The sequence below is a fragment of the Leucoraja erinacea genome, chromosome 8 (assembly GCF_028641065.1).
Source record: "Leucoraja erinacea ecotype New England chromosome 8, Leri_hhj_1, whole genome shotgun sequence".
In the NCBI taxonomy this organism is placed as follows: Eukaryota; Metazoa; Chordata; class Chondrichthyes; order Rajiformes; family Rajidae; genus Leucoraja; species Leucoraja erinaceus.
The window spans coordinates 38034698-38057880 of NC_073384.1; the positions used below are offsets into that span (position 1 = coordinate 38034698).

General features: G+C 40.2%; 1 protein-coding gene across 1 annotated transcript in view; it reads left to right on the forward strand.

The window, feature by feature from the left end:
• The window catches only part of tulp4a (TUB like protein 4a), a 67541-nt gene that overhangs the window by 26854 nt on the left and 17504 nt on the right, over window positions 1-23183 (forward strand). The window contains exons 2-11 of the mRNA XM_055639509.1: window positions 1054-1182; window positions 3934-4095; window positions 5629-5809; window positions 6161-6295; window positions 7573-7739; window positions 10189-10413; window positions 12994-13228; window positions 15448-15592; window positions 19051-19195; window positions 19630-19723. Coding sequence (XP_055495484.1) covers window positions 1054-1182; window positions 3934-4095; window positions 5629-5809; window positions 6161-6295; window positions 7573-7739; window positions 10189-10413; window positions 12994-13228; window positions 15448-15592; window positions 19051-19195; window positions 19630-19723 — 1618 coding nt within the window. The remainder of the gene's footprint in view (window positions 1-1053; window positions 1183-3933; window positions 4096-5628; window positions 5810-6160; window positions 6296-7572; window positions 7740-10188; window positions 10414-12993; window positions 13229-15447; window positions 15593-19050; window positions 19196-19629; window positions 19724-23183) is intronic.

Here is a 23183-nt window from a genome sequence, read left to right on the forward strand (position 1 = left end):
GCCTTACAAGTCCGTGCCGAACAACTTTTTCCCCTTAGTCCCACCTGCCTGCACTCATACCATAACCCTCCATACCCTTCTCATCCAAATGCCTACCCAATTTATTTTTAAATGATAAGAAGATAAAATAGATAAAAAGATAAAATAGTTAATAGTGGCGGCACTTTATGTGGAATTCAAGAGTCTGATGGATTGGGGGAAGAAGCTGTTGCAAAACCTGGCCGTTCTGTTCCTTATACTGCGATACCTTTTGCCCGAGGGCAGCAGAGTGAACTGTCCATGATGGAGATGTGTGGGGTTTTTTATAATGTTGTTGGCCTTGGACAAGCAACGTTTGCACGCAATGTCCCGGATTGAAGGAAGAGAAGTCCTGATGCTTTTTTCATTTAATACTGAATGTTCTGCCGCTTTTTCCATTTAATACTGAATGTTCTGCCACTACTTGGAAAATACAGTAAATTAAATTATTGTACTTTTTCCCCAATCCACAAGTATTTTTGCTTTGTGATGTTCTTCATAGTTTATGGTTACATCTATGTTGCTTCTAAGATGTCCTTGGATTTTCGTTTCTGAAAAGTTTAGCTGCCTTAATCAAATAGATGCTGGAATTGTCTAATCCAAATAAGAATTGTACAAAAAGGGATGTAGAATTCAGCATGTGCTAAAGTATTTTAAATACTAAAGGTGTGTTATTGCATTCTTATTCCAGTCATATTAATGAAACCAAACATAAAATTTTGCAAAATGGTTCTGTTTTATGCAATTAGTTTGACTTCATACAAAATTTGAAATGTTATTTACCATGAATGAAAATGAACTATTTCTCTCTATACTGCCAAGCTTACTGTGTATTTCTGGCATTTTTTGTTTTTATTGCAGGTTTTACTATATTAAGTATTAAATGTCATGTTATAGCATTTTAGAATTTTGAAGCTTTTAATCTTTGATTTTGGGCTCTTGATCTTTTCTGATTCTGATCTTGTTCGTCTAGCTTCTGATATTCTTGTTGCCCCAATGTAATTTATGAATTTAATTATTGCCGGTTGTTTTCAGGTGGTGCTTGTGCGCTGGAATGAGCCATTTCAGAAACTTGCAACATGTGATGCCGATGGAGGAATTTTTGTGTGGATTCAGTATGAAGGCAGGTGGTCAGTTGAGCTGGTCAATGACCGTGGAGCACAGGTAAATATCTTCAGTATGAAATATTTGAAATTGGCCTTTTTTTAATGTTCATCATCGTTGAAAACAGCACCGGGCATGGTGCCTTACAATGCTATGGACGACAGTGATCGCAACTTCTACTGAGGTGTGGATGGCCGTTGGCTCGCTAGGAGCTAATCTGCCCTTAGACAGATCTTGTTTTTGGTCCTGCTGGGGGTCCACAGCCCTCTCCTCACCTGGCAAACCAGGTGGGGGAGACGGTTTAGTCGCCGACTATCCGACCATTGAGCAGGTAGCACGGGATTGCATGGTACCCGTGGTGAGGCGGACTCTTAAAACCACTAAAACGTCTCAAAAGATTAAAATACGATACGTTGATTTTGTGATTTTGAAGTTTCGTCATGGGGATAATACATTTATAAATTGACATGATATTCTTTTTACTTGAGGTACTAATTTATCAGTCAGCCTTTTCCAAAGTGGGTTGAAGATGAACTTAAGATAAACATTTTTAGAATTTGTATCTGTTTCCCCATGGCACTGTTTTAACACCCACTTGATGCATTATTCATCTGCATGACTGTTCTTTTCAAGAGAGTTGCGTGCTTAATTGTCATGTGCATTGGGAATGGAGCAGTGAAATCTTTACTTGCTCCAGCCTGACCACCACATTACCACAAACTCAACAAATAAATGTACAATAATTGATAATAAAATAAATTATCAGCATTACTAGATAACCTGGCCATAATAATGCAAACCAAACTACACAACCTAAACTATATCCATAGTAGATTGTTGCTGAGGTAGGCTCGTGGTTAGGGCTGCACAGTGTGGAAGAAGAACGTGATGGTTGATGGGAAAAAGCTATTCTTGTACCCGGAGGACACGATTCTCAGGCTCCTGTACTTTCTTCCCAAAGATAGAAGGAATATTTGAGCGTGGCCAGTGAGGTGTAGGTCTTTGAGATTAGCTGCCTTTTTGAGGCTTTGTTTCCACTAGGCAACTGGTGGAGACCCCAATACCCACGATAGTCCAGGCAATGTCCATCACTTTCTTCTCCTTCCTTCTTGGATGTTTGTGTTACAAACCAGACCATGATGCAACTAGTCCGTATACTGTCTGCTATATACAGGTAAAAGTTTGGTAGTGTATTCAGTGACATGCAGAATCTCTTCAAACTTCTGGGGAAGTTGAGGCTTTGATAATGCATTCTTTGTGATTACATCAATGTACTGGGCATAGATATGCACGCCCAGGTATCTGAAGCTGTTAACTCTCCACCTAAATGATGTTCTGTGTAGTTTGTCTATTCCTGGAAACCTTTTTTTTACTTGAACACTGTTCTGGAAAGCACTTCATGCTCAATTTGAGAGTGTACCCGTGTGAACTTTAAATGTTGAGTGAAACAGTTGAATCAGAACTGGAGTTTATTTATATATACAAAAGCCTCCTATGAGAAAACATCCCAAGAATTAGGCCAAATTTAGGTAGGACCATCATTGTAAAAATGTTCATTAGATGTTAGCAAAACCAATGTTTCTAAAACATGCATATGAGAGTCGTTGAGGTAGAGAGGACTGGCAGAATATTGGCATATCTGGACACCTGCTGAATTCAATAGTGGGACCGCTAAATAATTTTATTCCACATAAATGACCATATTGAGAGGCAGCTGGAAGTGACAAATGTATAGAAAGGTTCATACATTCAGTGACTGCAATTTTTCAATTCACTTTGATGTACCAATGGTGCCAGAGAACATTCCAAATCGTACTCTGGGCCTCTGGTCTCCAATCCACTGAGTATCTGATCCTGGGCCTATGGCTCCCTGCATGTATCTTTGCTGAGCCCAGTCAGGACCGCTATCACTTAGGCTGGTGAATAGATTACTGCACATTGAAATAAAGAATGGATTGTTCCATTAGTTAGGAGTTGAGAAATATCTGTTATGATAGACTCAGCATTGCAAATTGTTATACTGTGACAATAACAGTGAAGGAAATGCCAACTGTATTTTAGTTCCTTGATTCTGCTTTGCAGAAAGCAACATTGAAGCTTTGTAAAGGGAAGTGGTATAGGACTTGATTTGGACTGGGTTATTTATAAAGACAGAAAAAATTCTTGTTCAGTTAGTAGGGATATAAAATCGTAAATCATATTGAAAACCTAATACCAAAATACTGATTCAAGTAAGTGATTAGAAGATGGGCATGTCCAAGAACAAAAGCTGCAGATGCTGGGAATCTGATCTAAAATCAGAAAGTCCTCAAGATGCTCAACAGATCAGGCAGTACAAATGAGAGGAGAAACAGTTGATGTTTCTGGTCAATGACCCTCAATAATATAGCCCGAACTGCCATACAATGAATAAAACAGTGTCAATGTGGCAATTGACATTACCCCTCTATTTCTGTTGAAAAAAATTCTTGTTCAGTTAGTAGGGATATAAAATCGTAAATCATATTGAAAACCTAATACCAAAATACTGATTCAAGTAAGTGATTAGAAGATGGGCATGTCCAAGAACAAAAGCTGCAGATGCTGGGAATCTGATCTAAAATCAGAAAGTCCTCAAGATGCTCAACAGATCAGGCAGTACAAATGAGAGGAGAAACAGTTGATGTTTCTGGTCAATGACCCTCAATAATATAGCCCGAACCTGAGGAAAGCCTAATTTGACACTAAATATAAGCTGTAAGCTAGCCCAGAAGCCAATTTAATATCTTCTTATATTTTTAACTAAAACTCGGCTTCATCACTGTTTTCCAGGTGAGTGACTTTACCTGGAGTCACGATGGTACTCAGGCACTCATTTCGTACCGGGATGGCTTTGTTCTGGTCGGATCTGTCAGTGGACAACGTCACTGGTCGTCTGAGATTAATTTGGACAGCCAGATTACTTGTGGAATATGGACACCTGATGACCAACAGGTATCATTCAGTACTGTATTTAGACATCTACAAATTGCAATGTTTTACCAAAAATGTGCTCAATTTTTTTTCTCAAAGTTATCATCATTGCCACAGTTTAGTTGTAAGAGATACAATGTGGAAACAGCCCTTCAGCTCACCGTGTCCGCGCAGACCAGCGATCTCTGTATATTAACACCATCCTACACCCAGTAGGGACAATTTTTACATTTATCAAGCCAATTAACCTACAAACTCGTACATCTTTGGAGTGTGGGAGAAAACCGAAGATCTCGGGGAAAACCCATGCAGGTCACGGGAAGATCGTACTCTATACAGACAGCACTTGTAGTCGAGATCAAACCCGGGTCTCTGGCGCTGCATTCGCTGTGAGGCAGCAACTACCCCTGCTCCACCATGACTGCACAGGAGAAGGCTATTTGGCCCATCGAGTCAGTGTCTATTTCTGGAGTGCAATGCAGACAATTCCATTCCGCTGTTGCCATGCAAATTTATTTCCTTCACTTGCCTATCAGTTGCCCCTTAAAGTCAGCAGTCATCTCCACTGTCACCACTCATGGACTGCAAGTTTGAATTTATGACCACTCCATTAATGGGAATATCTTCCCCAGACGTGTCATAATCATCCACACATTTTTAAATCGCCCTCCGCCTCTTTTGTTCCAAGGAAAGCTGGCCCAATGTTTCCAATCTAACTTTTAACAAAAACCTCTAATTACTCTGGATATTATTCTGGTCAATCTATTCTGCTTCCTGTCAAAGACCTTCCAGTTTTAGTTTTAGAGATACAGAGTGGAAACAGGCCCTTTGGCCCACCAATATTGTGCCAACCAATGATCACACATGCACTACTTGTAGTAGAAAAAAACATGGTCCCAACACTGACCATGAGGGAAAACCACTATTTACCATCGTTTAGTCTGAAAAGTAATCACTTATCATGAAAGAACATAAGAAAATGGGAAGGAATAGGCCAATCAGCCCTTTGGGTGTGCTTCTTTCCTGACTCTTGACTCCCTTCTATTGAAATGTCTTATCAAATCCCCTCTTAATTAACCTCTAAACCTGCACACCTTTAGTATGTGGGAGCAAACTGGAGCTACGGAGAAATCTCACACGAACACAGGGAGAACATACTGACCCATAATCAGGATCGAACCCGGGTCTCTGGTGCTGCCACTGCTCCAAATCTACTGCTGCTCCACTATGCTGCTCACTGAGGGGCCTTAACAGAATGGGTACTGAGAGGATGTATCCACAGTGGGAAGAATCTGGAATGAGGTGACACAATTTCAGGATAAAGGGTCACCCATTTCGGAGGGAGATGAGGTGGAATTTCTATCAGTATGTCTAATTCTTGTAAACAAACTAATTATTGTAAGCCAAGATGTTTGTGCTTATCTTCTATATAATTACTACCTGGTTATAGTTTTTTTTTAATATCCTGCATGAGCCTCTCAGTATTTTGAAATATAATATGTAGCAAATGTTCTTGGTCCTTTGAATAATTGTTCACTTTGTATCTCGATGTAGGTGCTATTTGGTACAGCTGATGGACAAGTGATAGTGATGGACTGCCATGGACGTATGCTAGCTCATGTATTACTCCATGAATCTGAAGGTATCGTGGGAATGTCCTGGAATTACCCTAGCTTCCTGGTGGAGGACAGTAGTGAGAGTGACACTGATTCTGATGACTACTCACCACCGCAAGGTATCTGTATGTCTCCCTAACTTAGCATATTTCTGGGCTCCTCTATAATCTTTGCTGGAAATATCAGAAATAGAATTTTCATGGTTACAAACTATTGTGTAAGTTCTCTCTGTGACAGCATGGGTTTCCTCCAGGTGCTCCGGTTTCCTCCCATATTTCAGAAAGGCGTGCAGGTTTGTAGGTTAATTGACCTCTTGTAAATTATCTCTGGTGTGCAGGGAGTGGATGAGAAAGTGGGATAATATAGAAACGTGTGAACATGTGGTCGATGGTCGGCATGGACTAGGTGGGCTGAAGGTCCTGTTTCGGGGCTGTATGTCTAAACTAGTCACTTTGTAACCTTTGTTGCAGATGGTCCAGCAATATATCCCTTACCAATTCAAAACAGCAAGCCGCTATTGACTGTTAGCTTCACGTCTGGGGATATCAGCATGATGAACAACTATGATGATTTGTCACCCACTGTAATCCGCTCTGATATGAAAGGTGAGAAATACAGTTTCAGTGAAGTGGGAACTGGCAGCTTAGTATATTAGTCAAATATTGTTTTTCTTTTGGCTGCAAGTGTATGATTCCACAACAAATTTAATTTCTTTGTATCTAAGATAGAACACTGTTTCCTTGTTCCATGACATAGTGTTGTTATAAGACTTTAAATTTATTATGGATACAAGAATAATTAACAAAATCAAACTGACAGATTCCTGTTCAGCATTTCAGTTTAAATAAATTTCTGTTGGGCAATACCTGTGATATTTAGACTACAGATTTGTAGAGATTCCAGAATCATAAAATTGCGAAGGAATGTTGTGGAGTTCTGGTAGCCCCATTGCAGGAAGAATGTGGGGGCTCTGGAAAGGGTGCAGAAGAGGTTTACCAGAATGGTACCTGGATTAGGGGGCATTGGCACAATGAGAGGTTGGATAAACTTAGGTTGTTTTCTCTGGAATGTCGAAGGTTGAGGGGAGATCTGATAGAAGTATACAAAATTGAGAGACATAGGTAGGACAGACAATCAGAACTTTTTTTCCTAGGATCTAAGGATTCATTTCCTAATATCAAATACTAGAGGGCATAAATTTAAGGGGAGAGGGGCAAGTTTAAGGGAGTTGTGCGAGGCAAGTTTTTTTAAATTTATTCAATGCCTGGAAAGGGCTCCAAGGATGGATGATGGGGGAAGCAGATCTGAAATGGCATTCGATATGACATTTAAGAGTCTTTTGGATAGGTGGATGGATATGGATTATGTGCAAGCAGATGGGAGTTAGACTTGGTGGCCACGGTGGCATAGTGGTAGACCAGTAGGAGTTGCTGCCTTACAGCGCCGGAGACACGGGTTTGATCCTGACTACGGGTGCTGTCTGTACGGCGTTTGTACGTTCTCCCCGTGACCGCGTGGTTTTTCTCCGAGATCTTTGGTTTCCTCCCACACTCCAAAGACATACAGGTATGTAGATTAATTGGCTCGGTATATATGTAAATTGTCCCTAGTGTGTGTAGGATAGTGTTAATGTGCAGGGATCATTGGTTGGTGCGGACTCGGTGGGCCGAAGGGCCTGTTTCCGTGCTGTATCTCTAAACTGAACTTGGCATCATGTACGACACAGACATCGTGAGCTGCTCCTGTGCTGCACTATGCTATCTTCTATTTATAATTGGTTACCTATATTTGATTACCTAGTACCACTGATAATTTATTATTTCTCGTATATTTGTGTGTTGCTGTTGTGTGCAAACAAATTTTGTCTGCCTCTCTGTTCCAGATGTGGTCGTACAGTGGAGTACCCAGGGGGATCTGCTCGCTGTCGCAGGCATAGAAAGGCAGAGTCAATCTTACGAATCGGGAAACGGTCCAGTAGTGAAAAACGCTGCTATTAAATTCTTTAATAACCATGGAGAACATATTTACACACTGGAAAGTCCCACCCAGGTATATAAGGATTCACCAGTCATTTTCTGGCATTGTTAAATGTTAACTTTAATACTTTAAAATGTACTTTTATCAGTTTCACAGAAAATGAAAGTATTAGGAGTTGAAGGCTCAAGCATAATTCGATATTCTTTGTTTATTTTGAAAAATAGTCGATTGGTCAAATGCACAATGTTAGCTCATGTGTTTTTGTTTCCACCTCAGAAAATATTATTCTGAGGCAGCCTTGAGGATAAATATAGCTGTCACAATTATAGTGTCATTTGCAAAATTACTAACCATGCCGCCTGCATTCTCATCCAAATCGTCCATATAATTAACAAACAATAATGGACCCAGCATCGATCCCTGTGACACACCACTTGTTACAGGCCTCTAGTCTGAAAGCAACCTTCTGCCACCATCCTCTGTCTCCTACCTTCAGGCCAATTTTGTATCCAACTCTCCAACTTGCCCTGAATTCCATGTGACCTAACCTTATAGGCCAGCTGACCTTGCTGAAGTCCATGTAGCCAATTTATACTGCACTGCCCTATCGATCTTCTTCGTCACTTCTACAGAAAACTCGTGATAGTCGATTTCCCACGTGCAATACCATGCTGACTATCGTATTCAGTCCTCTCCCTATCAAATGCTTGTGTGTATGCTTGTGTATGCTTTTCAGTAAAAAGGGAAAGTTAATCAGCCTATTTACTCCACATGTAATCAGCCTATTTTCCACATGTAATGAACAATTTTAATTGAGTTACAGACCAGTGAGTAAATATGGTTGGCAGTTACGTGCACTGTGAGGTCAACATGCAAGAAAAGATAACATGCTGTTTTGGCTAGGTGAAGGAGTCAATGAATGATTTCTGAAAATAGCAAGTCTTTAGTGTTTTATGTAAAAGGTCACAGTTTCTTTGAGGATGCTGGTTATGCAGGATCCTAGCAGCTGAGAAAAGACCATTTTAGTTGGTATTTTCAGAGGAATATATTTATGTTTTGGGGATTTTGCCGATTATTACTGTTCTACTCATTTCTTATCCAAACAAAGTATGTTTAAAAGTCTCAACAAAAGAATTGCCAACAACCTAACACATCTGGTTTAATACAAGTATCGTAGGTTGTCGGGCATTTTTTGAACGCAGAAGAGAAGTCCGATTACATGCCTTGCAAAGTTTTTTATTCTTAAATTGATAATTGTTCTGGTAGTTTGGAATATGTTATCAGGTGATCAAACAAAAGGGATAGATCTGATTACCAAAGATTTTTGGATGTGCCAAAAACATTGTGGTAGTGTAGATAATGAGGAGGATTGTATTAGGAAAGGTTCGGAGGGATATGGACCAAACGTGAGCAAATGGGATTGGCGTAGATGAGGCATCTTGGTCAGCATGGATGAGTTGGGTCAAAGTTGTTTCTGTGCTGTGTGACTTTTACTCAGTGATTCTCTATTAGAAAAGTTATGAAGAATTGAAGGTGCTACTTGTCTTGTTGGTATCATGTGGCAGAGAGGAACATATATGGAAAAAAAACATGAACGTAACACTATGGGATGAACTAAAAAACAAAGTAAATTTTGTTTTCCATTGTTTATGCCCAACTGAAAACCTACATCAATCTTCTCTAACTTCAGGACCAATGTCCTTTGTGCTGCTCAATCCTTGCAGACAGTGTTTGAAAGATGTTTCAATATTTCCAAAATAGTTCAGAATAAACCTCAGCATCATCCTAACTCCACATCGTCGCCCTTCAGTTAGCCCCCACCTCCTCTCCTCCTAACCATGTTTCATTTGGCAGAATCCAGTAATCTATCCAATGCCGCAAACTCCCAACCCTAATAATCTGTTGCATAGAACATAGTACAGTATAGGAACAAGTTTTTTGTCCCATGTTGTTTATTCCAAGCATGATGCCTAGTTAAACTGATCTCATCTGCTTGTACATTACCCATATCCCTCTATTCACTGCACTTACAAGTGCCTATCTAAAGGCCTCTTAAACACCACGATCATATCTGCCTTCACCAATACCCCTGGCAATGTGTTCCAGACCCCCACCACTTGCTGTGTAAAATAAAACTTTCCCTGCACATCTCCATTAAATTCTCCCCCTCTCTTTATAGTTGGACCCTCTGGTGCTGGACATTTCCACACTGCAAAAATGTTTCTGACTGTACCCAATCTGTGCCTCTCATAATTTTATATCAAGTCTATCCAACTTCTCCCTCTCAGTTTAACTACGCATCATGCACAACAAATAAACATTGTGGACCGAAGGGCCCATTCCTGTGCTGTATGGTTCTGTGTTCTTTGTCACATATAGCCAATCATCTTGCATCTTGTAAAGACAATAGGGAATTAGTAACTGTAAAATGGCTCTGAGCCTGACCCAAGATCATTTAAATGGATTGTGTGCAAATAAAATCAGTGCAAACCAGCATAAATTCTTTTTGTTTCCTTCTCAGCGTCCTATTACAGCCATCTGTTGGGGTCACCGTGACTCCCGTTTGTTCTTGTCTTCTGGACCTGCCCTGTACGTTGTTCGTGTGGAACACAGGATTGCCAATTTACAACTGTTATGTCAGCAGGCTATTGTCGTCGCACTTCGTGATGAGAAAGACTTCAGTAAATTAACACTTCCACCTCGTCTTTGTTCGTACCTCACTGCTGCCTTTGTATCAACAATTAAGGTATATACTGTTATAAATCGTAAGCATCACGCTGCAGAGCCTTTTATTGTCAGTGCCAAATATATTGAAATGTTAAATATGCCGCATCAAATTTGTTACTTTCATATACATAATGGCACTGATGTAAGATGAGTATTCTGTTATATTCACATGCATACACTGCACACTTCTAGAATAAGTCTAGTTTAACTTGCAGAAATAAAAGTAGAAATAGTGTCGTCTTTCCAAATGTTATGGAGTCAAGCGTGTATTATGTATCCCTATAGTGCTGTATAATAACTCTTCTTGGATATTACCATTTAATTTACCTGCATCATCCCTCATCAGTTTTCATTACTATATAGCCAATATATCTTCTCAACTAATTAGTGCAGGAGAGAGATTTTCCATGTCTTTCACTTTCTAAAGAAGTATGGCCTTTTTAAGGATAGTAACTATGCCAGTTGCTAATTCTGCATCAACAATCACTCTCAATCTAATATCTCAAAATTATTTAAATAATGTTATCCATTACTTAGTTCTGTAATAACTTGGTTCATAAAAAAGCCTTATAGAACATCATTTCGGATAATTGCAGGGAACATCATAGAAGGGTTTAGAGGGATATGGGCTGAACGCAGGCAGGTGGGACTAGCGTTGATGGAACATCTTGATCAGCATGTGCAAGTTGGGCCGAAGGGCCTGTTTTTATGCTCTATGACTATGGATGCTCATGAGTCCAACAGTTTAGGTTTTTTTTAACTTGCTTGGTCTTGGTTTATTATTGTCATATGTACCAAGATGCAAGAGGAAATGTTTTTTTGTATCCCATAGTATGCCATACCAGATCATATCATATTATAAATACAACAGCAAAGACATTTAGGCACACAGAGTTTATTTGCATAAGCATCATTATTTATAAGGTTTGTCGTGTTGAGATCACTCTTAATTATGGGTTGTTTACTGCCTGTAAATAAACCATTGCTGAATCTGGAATCAGCAATTTTATTCTACCCATCTTTACTCGAGTAGTTTAAGGCTAATTGTGTGGGAGTTGATTGAACAGTTTATTGACCTAGATTTGATATGTTTTATATTTGTAATTATTTTTGTATGTCGCAAATGTTATAATTTAAATAGCATTACAAAGGTGTAGCAGATTGAAGAGCAGGGGCCTGGCCCCACAGGGTTGAGTCCTGTGACCAATTCCCAATCAGTTCCTTCATATGGACCCAGATAATCAATTGACTATTTAGTACCATGGTGTTTCACAGTGCTGGTGGAACTGGGTTTATCATCAAACACTGTGTTAAATAGCATCCAATATAAGACCAAGCCAGGTATCGAGTCAGGAATCAACAAATACAAAGCCTTTTCCAATTCTATTTTAGAATGAATGTTATAAAGCTGCATATTTTTTTCTGACGGACTGACAGAAAAATATTGGGTATTAAAGAGAATCATCAAATTGATCTTTTATCTTTAATACCTGTGCTTGAATACTCAGCACGATAAGATAAAAGCCTGTTTTCCACTTCATGGGTTGTGTGATGGTATTTTGGCAGTCTCGACTGACTTCATGACGCATGAAATCACCATGTAACATGTCAACAGTTTGATAACAATATTAATTTGGAGTCTCAGACACAGCAAAGTTGATGTGGAAATGCAGTTAAACTGGTCTAATGCTCCAATGTAGTTATTTTTCAAGATGCAGCATGGAAACGGGTCCTTCGGCCCACTGACTTCATACCGACTGTCACACTTGTTCTATGTTATCCCACTTTCTCATCCACTCCCTACACACTATGGGCCAATTTACAGAGGCCAATTAACCTACAAACCCACACGCCTTTGGAATGTGGGAAGAAACCAGAAACCAGAGGAAACCCACGCGGTCACGGACAATGTGCAATCTCCACACAAACAGCACCCGGGGTCAGGATTGAACCTGGGTCTCTGGTGCTGTGAAACAGCACATCCACTAGTTGCACCACTGTTCCACCATATGTGCATAAATTTGTGAGATAGATGTAGTGTTACAAACCGTTTTTCAAGATTTGGATTTGTTGCTGCAATAGTTTAGAGGGAGTATTACTGATGCACTGTTTTCATTTTGGTGGACATAGGGTTTCAAATAAACCTGGAATCTAAAAAGTAATCTTAGTAATATTAACTGACTGGATTGTTGTATAAACCTCATGGTTCAATAATCACAATAATGTCCGTAGGGTAAGGAAACCTGCCATGCATTCCCAGTCTGACGTGGGTTACGCTTTTGTTTCTCCCGTTATGTACTATGTGTACATATTCTGTTGTGCTGCAGCAAGTAAGAATTTCATTGGAACATATGTGGGACATATGGCAATAAAACACTCTTACATGACTCTTGATGTTTCCTCAGTTCACCAGGAATTGGGCAGGTTCAATAAATTGTGGTGATGCATCCTGTGAACTTTTAAAAAAAAAGTTGAATGAAATTCAGCAAATACGGAAACTCGCTAGAATTCTAACTTTATAGTGTAGAAACCATGTTATTGTCAGAAATGTAATGCTCATGAATTGGTTATTTAAGTAATTGTTGCTATCTTTGTTTAGCCCCCCATACCAGACCCAAATAATATGCGGGATTTTGTCAGCTACCCGACATCAGGTAATGAAAGACTGCACTGCACTATGAAGCGTACAGAAGATGACCCAGAAGTAGGAGGTCCATGCTACACCCTGTACCTGGAATACTTGGGTGGTCTGGTGCCAATTTTGAAAGGAAGGAGAATAAGCAAACTTCGACCAGAATTTGTCATAATGGACCCTAAAACTGATGGTAAATCAGGTATGTGCAGCTATTGATTTAAATCTAAAGCACAAATTTAAAATGAAATAATTTTCTGTGGCACATTTTGCGTTAGTTGGTGAATATTGAAAGTCTATCGAGAGAGAATTTTAGGACACGAATTAGCTTTGTACCTTTATGTTGTATCCCAAATACTATTGGTAATTAATGGAAATTTGAAATGACAATAAAATGCTGGAAATAATTAGCAGGTGGAGAGAGGTAGGGTGAACGGTCGGCCTGCTCCTACTCATTTTGTTCAAGCTGAAGAGAATATGGTTAAATGGTGTGATGAAAGGTGCTCGTGTGTTTCCAACATTTTGTGAGAGTTCAATGAGTGGATGTCACAGAGTTGGCAATTACAGTAATACTTGCAAACTGTGTGTTTAGATTTCATTTTGAAGAAAGTACAGAATCTGTTTAATCTATGGAGGTTTGATTAGTCCTCACTTAATAATTAAGTTTCATCCTGGTGCCCGATCCAGGCAACCCCCTGATTTGTTCAGGGTGCTGATGTTCCACTTTTCGCTGAGCCAGTTATGTGCCCAGTGGGCGCGTCCCGCAGTTGACCTTGAGGGCACAGAAGGCAAGACCCCGGATCACTTTCCTATGGGCCTTGCTCCTCGCGGCTGTTGTCTCTGGCTTACTTCTCTTTGGTACCCCGGTCTTCGGGGGATGAGCAGGGACCAGGGTCAGCAGCTTCCCCTCTACAGGCCACAGCCTGCCTGGTCATTCTGCGTCTGGCCACGGGTTCAGCCTGTTGTGTGCCATAGCTCACCGGAATCCTCCCGCCGCACAACTCACCAGGATCCTCAATTTCCCCAGCTATTCATTTCCCAGGAAGAGGTTGAATCTCAAGTCACTTAAGTGATCGTGCTGAGAATTTGTTTTTATTTTATTTTCTGACTATTGAAAGCAAGAGTTGTGTAATGTTACAAGCCTTTGTTATTTTACTTGGCAGGCAAAAGGCCCTTTCATAATACTTTTATGGTTTAATTTTCAATCATGGTTGCCATTATTTGCCTTTCTACAGATGGTTAGAATTTAGTAGAAACCCAAGGCAAAGTATTAACTTCCTAAAATAATTAATCTAGAAAGAACTGATTAGTTGGTTGCATTGTTCCTCGTATTATTGGTCTGTTGGTTTGAGTTATACAACTTTTGACCAGCAGATGGTGATGCTGACTGAGATTAAATAACTATGAACAACTGAAATAGATGCCAACCATCAATAAATCTCTGGGATTATGGCCACCAAATAATTTACTGTCAAAATATGACTTATTCTGTATCTTATCCAGATTTGTGGTAGGATCACTTGGAATTGCTATTTCAATGCACCAAATATACTCTTCCATATTTTCTTTTGTCGGCTTGCAGGATAATGTAAAATGTCATAATATCTGACTTGTTTTTTTACCATTCCTTTCAGTTTTCTAAAATTAGCTTTCCATTTATGGGAGGGTCAGTTTCTTGTGTAGCTCTTCGGGTACAAAAGTCGGAATCAGTAGGAATCTGCTCAGATTGCAGGGAGAAAATTGGGCTATAAATCCTTGTGCTTAAATAGAATTGGTGTAATTTATTGAAGATATCGCAGTCCTGATATTTTCTCTCTCTGTTTGTTCTCTGACATTATGTTGCTTTGCACCCAGTCATCAATGACAAAATATTGCTCCAATTACACTAGTAGGGCATGATGACAAACCTGAATTCGGGCCTGTATCTGGGTGTATTTCAGTTTACTCCTGGAAGAAACTACATTTGGTGACATCAGTGGGTAGTCCTTTTTTAACTGGACTTGAGTTGTCTATGTGGTTTACAACAGTTAGCTGTAATAATGTTGTTAATGTTGCAAAAATGCTTCAAGTCCATCATAGGAATAACCAAGCTTGAAATGGTCCCCAGGGTTACCATTTGGATACTTAATATTTTGACCCCTTGCTAAGATAGTAGGCCACACCAGACTGCAAGACAGTTTCTGTTCCTTCTGTAGGCTTCAACCAGAAAAAATAGTTTTTAGCATAGTTCCTGAAACTAGGCATGTATATGTATAAATCAAATTCACAAATGCTTTTGCCATTTTCTCAGATTATATGTATTATTTTAAATTCATTCAACAAGAAATATTATTTCTTGCATACCTTTCACCTATATACAGAAGTGTAATGTGTGATTTTTAACAGCCAGCTTTTAATTATCCTTTCTCTTGATTTCACCAGATGAAACCTTTGGCAACAACTTGATTTCAAACATGATTGACAGCTGTAATTGTTCTGACTCCAGTGATATAGAACTAAGTGATGACTGGGTTGGGAAGAAATCTCCAAAGATATCTCGTGCAAGCAAATCCCCCAAATTACCCAGGTATGCCACCTAGCTGAGATCTCGCATGTTTGACTTGAGTACTTTTGTTATATTAAATGTTTCCAGAGAAGTTTTTTGCTGCATGTCTTTGCTTCGTTGATGCTTTTCACGAAATGAATTGAACTGCTTTGAATTTAAAATGTGCAGTATTTTTCCAAAGCCTTCTGTCCAAGTTAATTTTCGAGTGCTTTTAATTTGAATGAATGAATAAGTTTGAATGAATACGTTTATTGGCCAATTATTCATATACAAGGAATTTGCCTTGGTGCTTCGCCTGCAAGTGACAACATGACATACAGTGAGAGTTAGGAATGACATAAAATATTAATCATTAATAATAAAACATTATCGATTAGGTGTCATTTGGTGTAATGTCCCAAGATGTTTAGAGAAAGAAATAAAAGTTGACACCAAGTTATGTAATAAATAGTGGGGCAGGTATGAAAAAGCTTGGTCGATAAAAGGTATTTGAGAGAGCAATAGGGGAGAAGAGAGGGGTAAAAGGTTTTGGGAATATGAGCAAGGAGAGAAGTGCACCCCAATGGAACATAGGATTGGTAAAACAGATGTTTATGAGGATTTCAATGAACAGTGAGGTGAGGGGGTGGGGTGGTGTAAGAGTAGTAAGGGTGAGTTTATTTTAAATGAAGACATTGCCAAACCAGGAGCCAGTGTGTATAGGGGTGATAGATGAATTAGGTTTTATGTCACATGATGAGGTGCAGCACGGTGTTGAATGAACTCTGGCTGGAAGATGCCTGATGCATCCAGAGCATTGGAGTTGATGACGGTAAAAGGTGAATGATGGATGGGCAGAGATGGGTAATTTATAGGTAGGCTTATTGTTAGTGAGAATATGAAGCTGATCATTCTTTATTTTTAAAAAGATAAATAGCAGATCTGGATTAACCTTGGCCAATGGCCGCCTACAGCAATGATGTTGGTGCTTAGAAACAAGTTTTGATGGAAGGGTGTAGACAATAAACATAAATTTATCAAATGGTGAGGAGGAACAAAGGGAGCTTGGAGTCTAGTATGTTTTTTAAAGTTTCGTCAGCACTTTTGTATACCTTCGATTTTCCAGCATCTGCAGTTCCTTCTTAAACACAAATGTTTTTAAAAGTAGCAGGATGGGTCAATGATTTGATTAAAAAAGGCCTCCGGGATGCTTTCCGTTATTAGCCAAGGGAAAATGGTTTAAGAGCACAGAGGCTCTGCTAGAAGAGTTTAGTTTATTATTGTCGCGTGTGCCGAGGTACAGTGAAAAGCTTTTTGTTGCGTGCTATACTAAAACCAGATAGTCCACGTTGGCCATCCATACAGTCCATATTACAGGAAAGATGGAATTGATCAAGAGTGAGGAGGCGATTTATGCCAGAGATATTGCTAGAACTTGAAAATTGTAGCTGCATTGTACCCCTGTGTTATGGTAGTTCAGGCAACAGAAATTCACCCTTATGGCATTTACAAATCTTTACAACAACATTTGATTTAAATAAAAAACTAGAATTTGTGACAAAAAAAACCACAATGTATTCAGAGAATTGAACTTTTACCAAGGATAATAAAACTACCTTGATTCTTGACAATGATTGCCGGCTGCCAGTTCATAGTGAGAGGTCAATAAGATGAGATTTACTTTGGAAACTGACAAGACAATCTCTTCTATTGAAGCGTGTACCAATGCTACCTCAAGCAATATAACATCCATTTCTAATTAAAACAACTACACTTTCTCATTACCTTTGATACACACAGAAACATAGAAAATAGGTGCAGGAGTAGGCCATTCAGCCCTTCGAGCCTGCACCGACATTCAATATGATCATGGCTGATCATCCAAATCAATATCCCATACCTGCCTTCTCTCCATACTCCCTGATCCCTTTAGCCACAAGGGCCACATCTAACTCCCTCTTAAATCTAGCCAATGAACTGACCTCAACTACTTTCTGTGGCAGAGAATTCCACAGATTCACCACTCTCTGTGTAAAAAATGATTTTCTCATCTCGGTCCTAAAAGACTTCCGTCTTATCCTTAAACTGTGACCCCTTATTCGGGACTTCCCCAACATCGGGAATAATCTTCCTGCATCTAGCCTGTCCAATCCCTTAAGAATTTTGTAAGTTTCTATAAGATCCCCCCTCAAACTTCTAAATTCTAGCGAGTACAAACCAAGTCTATCCAGTCTTTCTTCATATGAAAGTCCTAACATCCCAGGAATCAGTCTGGTGAACCTTCTCTGTACTCCCTTGTACACTGTACACTCAGGATTCCCTTGCCTATAGACTGCATTACCTACAATGGTATTACTGTTGAAATTCCCTTAGGATGCATCTCAATAGACAATAGGTGCAGGAGTAGGCCATTCAGCCCTTCGAGCCAGCACCGCCATTCAATGTGATCATGGCTGATCATCCCCAATCAGTACCCCGTTCCTGCCTTCTCCCCATATCCCCTGACTCCGCTATATTTAAGAGCCCTATCTAGCTCTCTCTTGAAAGCATCCAGAGAACCTGCCTTCATCGCCCTCTGAGGCAGAGAATTCCACAGACTCACCACTCTCTGTGAGGAAAAAGTGTTTCCTCGTCTCCGTTCTAAATGGCTTACTCCTTATTCTTAAACTGTGGCCCCTTGGTTCTGGACTCCCCCAACATCGGGAACATGTTTCCTGCCTCTAGCGTATCCAAACCCTTAACAATCTTATATGTTTCAATGAGATACCCTCTCATCCTTCTAAACTCCAGAGTGTACAAGCCCAGCTGCTCCATTCTCTCAGCATATGACAGTCCCACCATCCCGGGGAATTAACTTTGTAAACCCACGCTGCACTCCCTCAATGGCAAGAATGTCCTTGCTCCATGTATAGTATGTGATTCAACAGGAAAGATGGTTTGCATCATGGAAACTTGCAGCATGGGTACTTTTCTTGGAATCAACCCTTCAGAAATGCAGGGGGTACACTGTATCAGGAAAGAATGGATAGGTTGTTTTACTTCTAAAACAGCTGAGAGGAGACTTAACCGAGATATCAAATTGTGCGGTTGAGATTAGAGACATGAGACAAACATTTTTCAGGGGGTCTGGAACTCGCTGCTGAAAGTTCGGTACAGGCAGAACCCTTGTTACATTTTAAACAGCATTGGGATATGACTGGATGGGAGTGACCTGCAAGCTTATGGACTGGGGCAGCATTAGGTTGAGTCGTTCCTTTTTGACTGACATGAACTTGATAGACCAAATGACCATCTACGGTAAAAATATACCAAATGATTGTTTCAGTTTCTTATACTACATATAAATAAAAAACAAATATTCTTTTTATCATTCTGTCAGAGGTGTTATTTGATTCTAAATCAAGTAATTATAGCCGACGCAGCAATCGGTCTGCAAAAATGAGCTCCAGCAGACGAAAGATGTTATAATTTCATACTAATCCATGTGCATTTTTCATCAGAATTAATCTTGATGCTAGAAAGTCACCTAAACTTTCTCGGGCTAGCCAGGAGATATCAAAGTCTCCGCGATTACCAATTAGGAAACCTTCTATTGGTTCCCCAAGCTTAACTCGTAAAGAATTTCCTTTAGAAGATATCATGCAGGTATGAAGTTATACATTTGATTCTTTACTAGAAGTCTTGTTTGATATTAAAGTGAAATGAGTAGTGCAGATTAACTTAACAGTTACATTTTTAGTCGATATTCTGTGCACAAGAACCAAGAAGGAATGGAAAATTTGAACAATAAGTTGCCAATCTTCTAATGTATTGTATTTTTTGGAATACACCTTAATATTGTGGATGACTTTAGGGAATGAAAATTATCCATTATCTAGAATGAAGATTAATCACTGCTTTTAGATTAGTTAAGATGTTAATTACATAGTCCTACCTTGTCCCAACAGTATAACCTGCTGTAAAGCTCAAATTAATATATATTATGGAATCTGCTAGCCATATCAATACATTTGGATGATAATGTAAGCCAGTAATACTGATATTTAAAAAAAAAACCCATATTCAATTGTTTGTTTCAGCACAACTATCTTGCTCAGGTCACATCCAATATTTGGGGGACAAAGTTCAAGATTGTAGGATTGGCTTCATTTCTACCAAGTAATCTTGGTGCAGGTAGGAATTCAGATGTTAACACTCTGTCTAGGAACTAGTTCATGTTTATTCACGTTGCAAGTTAGCTCTGATACTGGAAACCTGAAGTACCCGGCATTTAAGGTTTTGAAGGACGTAGCCACCAGACTGTGTTTGAGGCAATTAGCGAGTAAACCAAGGATAGAGGTGAACCATCTTGACCTCATCCTCACCAATCTACATGTGACACTGTCCACGACAGTATTGGTAGAATTGACCACAGAATGGTCTGTGTGGAGACATTATCCTGTCTTCACACTAAGGACTGTCGCTCTCCACAAGACAACACTACAATTCTGTTACATTGAGTAGAATCAACAGATCTGGGAGCTCAAATCTGCACATATATGAGGTGCTACGGATCATCATCATCAGCAACAGAAATATGCACCATTATAATCTGTAGCCTTCCTTGCAGTAAAGCCAGGAAATCAATACTTGTTCAATGATGAGTGCATAGAGACATGCTGGAATGAGATGCCAGCTGCTGCAGAGGACTACATGCAGGCTAGACGGCAAAAAATATATAACGGACAGTGAAATGACCTCGTGACCAACCAACAAATCAGGTCCAAGCTCGTGAGTCATACCATGACGTCTTGAACGGTGCTGCGTGATAACAGGAGGAGACGACGCCATGATTATTTCCATTCTAAACCTGCTCTTCATATTCACCATCCTGCGGGTTACCGATAGTCAGCAATTAGTACCAGACATGCACGTCATAGCTACAAGACCATCATGGTGACAGATGCATCAAGGATGAAGTCAAGTTGGCGCACCTCTCATGTGGGTGCCCCGCACTCGGTGACCCGCCTTTGGCAGCTCAAAGCATTCAACCACAAACAAAGCACCAGTCAGCAATGATCCAGCAAGCTCAGATTCTAAAAAATGGCATTATCAAAAATGTAAACTGGTTCTCCACATTATTCCTGGCATTTTGGGCAAGCGAGAGAACAGTATTTACCCTCCTAGCTATGCAGTCCCTGATTCCCGCTAATTCCTTTTCACTCCGCCTGCTTGAATGGCCCCTTTACCACAGTGCTGTGGTCAGTATGCTCATCCACCTCTGCTCTCATCCAACAGGCTGCAACAACCTCACACCCTTTGGGCACGTGTAAGGGCTGAAGCTCCTGCAACACCACTTTCTGGATCCCTATACCAGCCTCACTTGTAGTCACAACCTCCTGTCCTTGACTGACCAATTCTACTTCAAGTCAAGTCAAGTCAAGTCGAGTTTATTTGTCACATACACATACGAGATGTGCAGTGAAATGAAAGTGGCAATGCTCGCGGACTTTTGTGCAAAAGACAAACAACAAAACAACCAAACAAATTATAAACACAATCATAACACACATATTCTTTTACATAATAAATAATAGAAGCAAAAACGTTCTGTAGAGTTAGTCCCTGGTGAGAAAGGCGTCTACAGTCCGAATTGCCTCTGGGAAGGAACTCCTTCTCAACCTCTCCGTTCTCACTGCATGGCAACGGAGGCGTTTGCTGACCGTAGCGGCTGGAACAGTCCGTTGCAGGGGTGGAAGAGGTCTCTCATGATTTTGTTTGCTCTGGAGTTGCACCTCCTGTTGTATAGTTCCTGCAGGGGGGTGAGTGAAGTTCCCATAGTGCGTTCGGCCGAACGCACTACTCTCTGCAGAGCCTTCTTGTCCTTGGCAGAGCAATTCCCGAACCAGATGGTCATGTTCCCGGACAAGATGCTTTCCACCGCCGCTGCGTAGAAGCACTGTAGGATCCTCGGAGACGCTCTGAATTTCCTCAATCTTAATCTCAGGGATGTGACTGCCTTCTGGAACAAAGGTGTCCAGGTAACCTCCCCCTTCCTGATGCATTGCAGTGTCTGAATCTCAGATTCCAGATCATCTTGTCTGAGCCCAAGGCCATCAGGTTGCATTCACCTGCTGCTAATGTGATTGCCATGGATCCCAATGTTTCCATCAGCTTCCATGTACAATTACAATACACCATTTGCCCTTTCATGCCTCACTGACGATATCTATAATTTTGTCACCATCGCCCTTTACTCACTGGAATTCCATACACATCAGTTTCCAATCTGGATATTGCACACAGAGGACTACTGTACTATGCCTGGCATTTTTAGCTGACACTACAGATCTGTGTTCCTTAGTTAACAACATTCTTGATGTCAAATAATCAGGAGCATTTGGACAACCGTTATCCCATATCAGGTGCCAACAATGTATCTGTTTCATGTGTTCATGTGGCCAAACAAATGAACCATAGTTATAACAAGAACTGGAGGAGCAGGTGGAGGCCACTCAGATCCTTGAGCTTGCCCTGTCATTCTATACGATCTTGTGTTGATGTGTGCTCAATTGTTCTCCTGTACCAGATGCACATAATCCTCAATTTCTCGATCTTTCAGATATTTCTATACACCTTAAACATGACTAATGAACTAGCCACCATATTATTTCAGAGACAGAGAATACCAGATCACTCCAAGAGGATTTTAACACAAGTCCGTTTCAAGTGACTGTTTTAATTTTCTCCCGTACAAGCTTTTTTAATTTTCTGCTGCTGGATCTGAAAATCTTCCAAGTTCTTTGACCTACCACCGGTCCTAGCAACTGTGTATGCCCTACTTTTCAATTAACACTATCCTTTACCTCCTTTGTTAACCACAGATTGTGCCTCTGTCTCATGTAAGCCCTCAATTGGATACATTCATGCTGCGTTATTAACCAGCTATTTGAGCATCTGCCACTGTTCATCTATTGACATGTCGGGGGGCTAATTTTTCCAGACCATCTTGGACACTGCACAATGGTGCAGTGAGTAGAGCTGCTGCCTCACAGCGCATGAAACCCAAATTAGATCCTGATGTTGGGTGCTGGCTGCGTGGAGTTTGTATGTTCTCCCTCCAGCTTTCCCGGTTTTCTCCCACATCCCAAAGTTGTGTCCGTTGTAGGCTAATTGGCCTCTAAAATTACCCTTAATGTGCAAAATAGATGAGAAAGTGGAATAACATAGAACTAGTGTAAACAATTGATTAATAGTCAGTGTGCGTTCGGTGGCTGAAAGGCTTATTGCCATGCTGTATCTCTAAACCAAACTAAACCCCCACATTGAATTACCTTTAAGTTGAGGACAGTGATTTTGGTCCTGTGATGTTCTCCCTCAAACTACAATCTTTTAACTACAAATAAATGATCTTATTTGTGGTCAACACCTTCTTGGCGATCTTTAACCACAAGCTCTCCTATTAATATTTCCTCATTACTCATGAGCAAATCGAAAATGACCAGTTCCATGGTAGGCATAACAAACTGTTCTATGAAGAAATCCCTGATTCTTCCCCCAAATTCTTCTACAAAATCCTTTGCCAGGGTGATTTGTCCACTCAATATGTAGATTATAATTTCCCATGACCATTGGGGTTCCCTTCAAACATGCC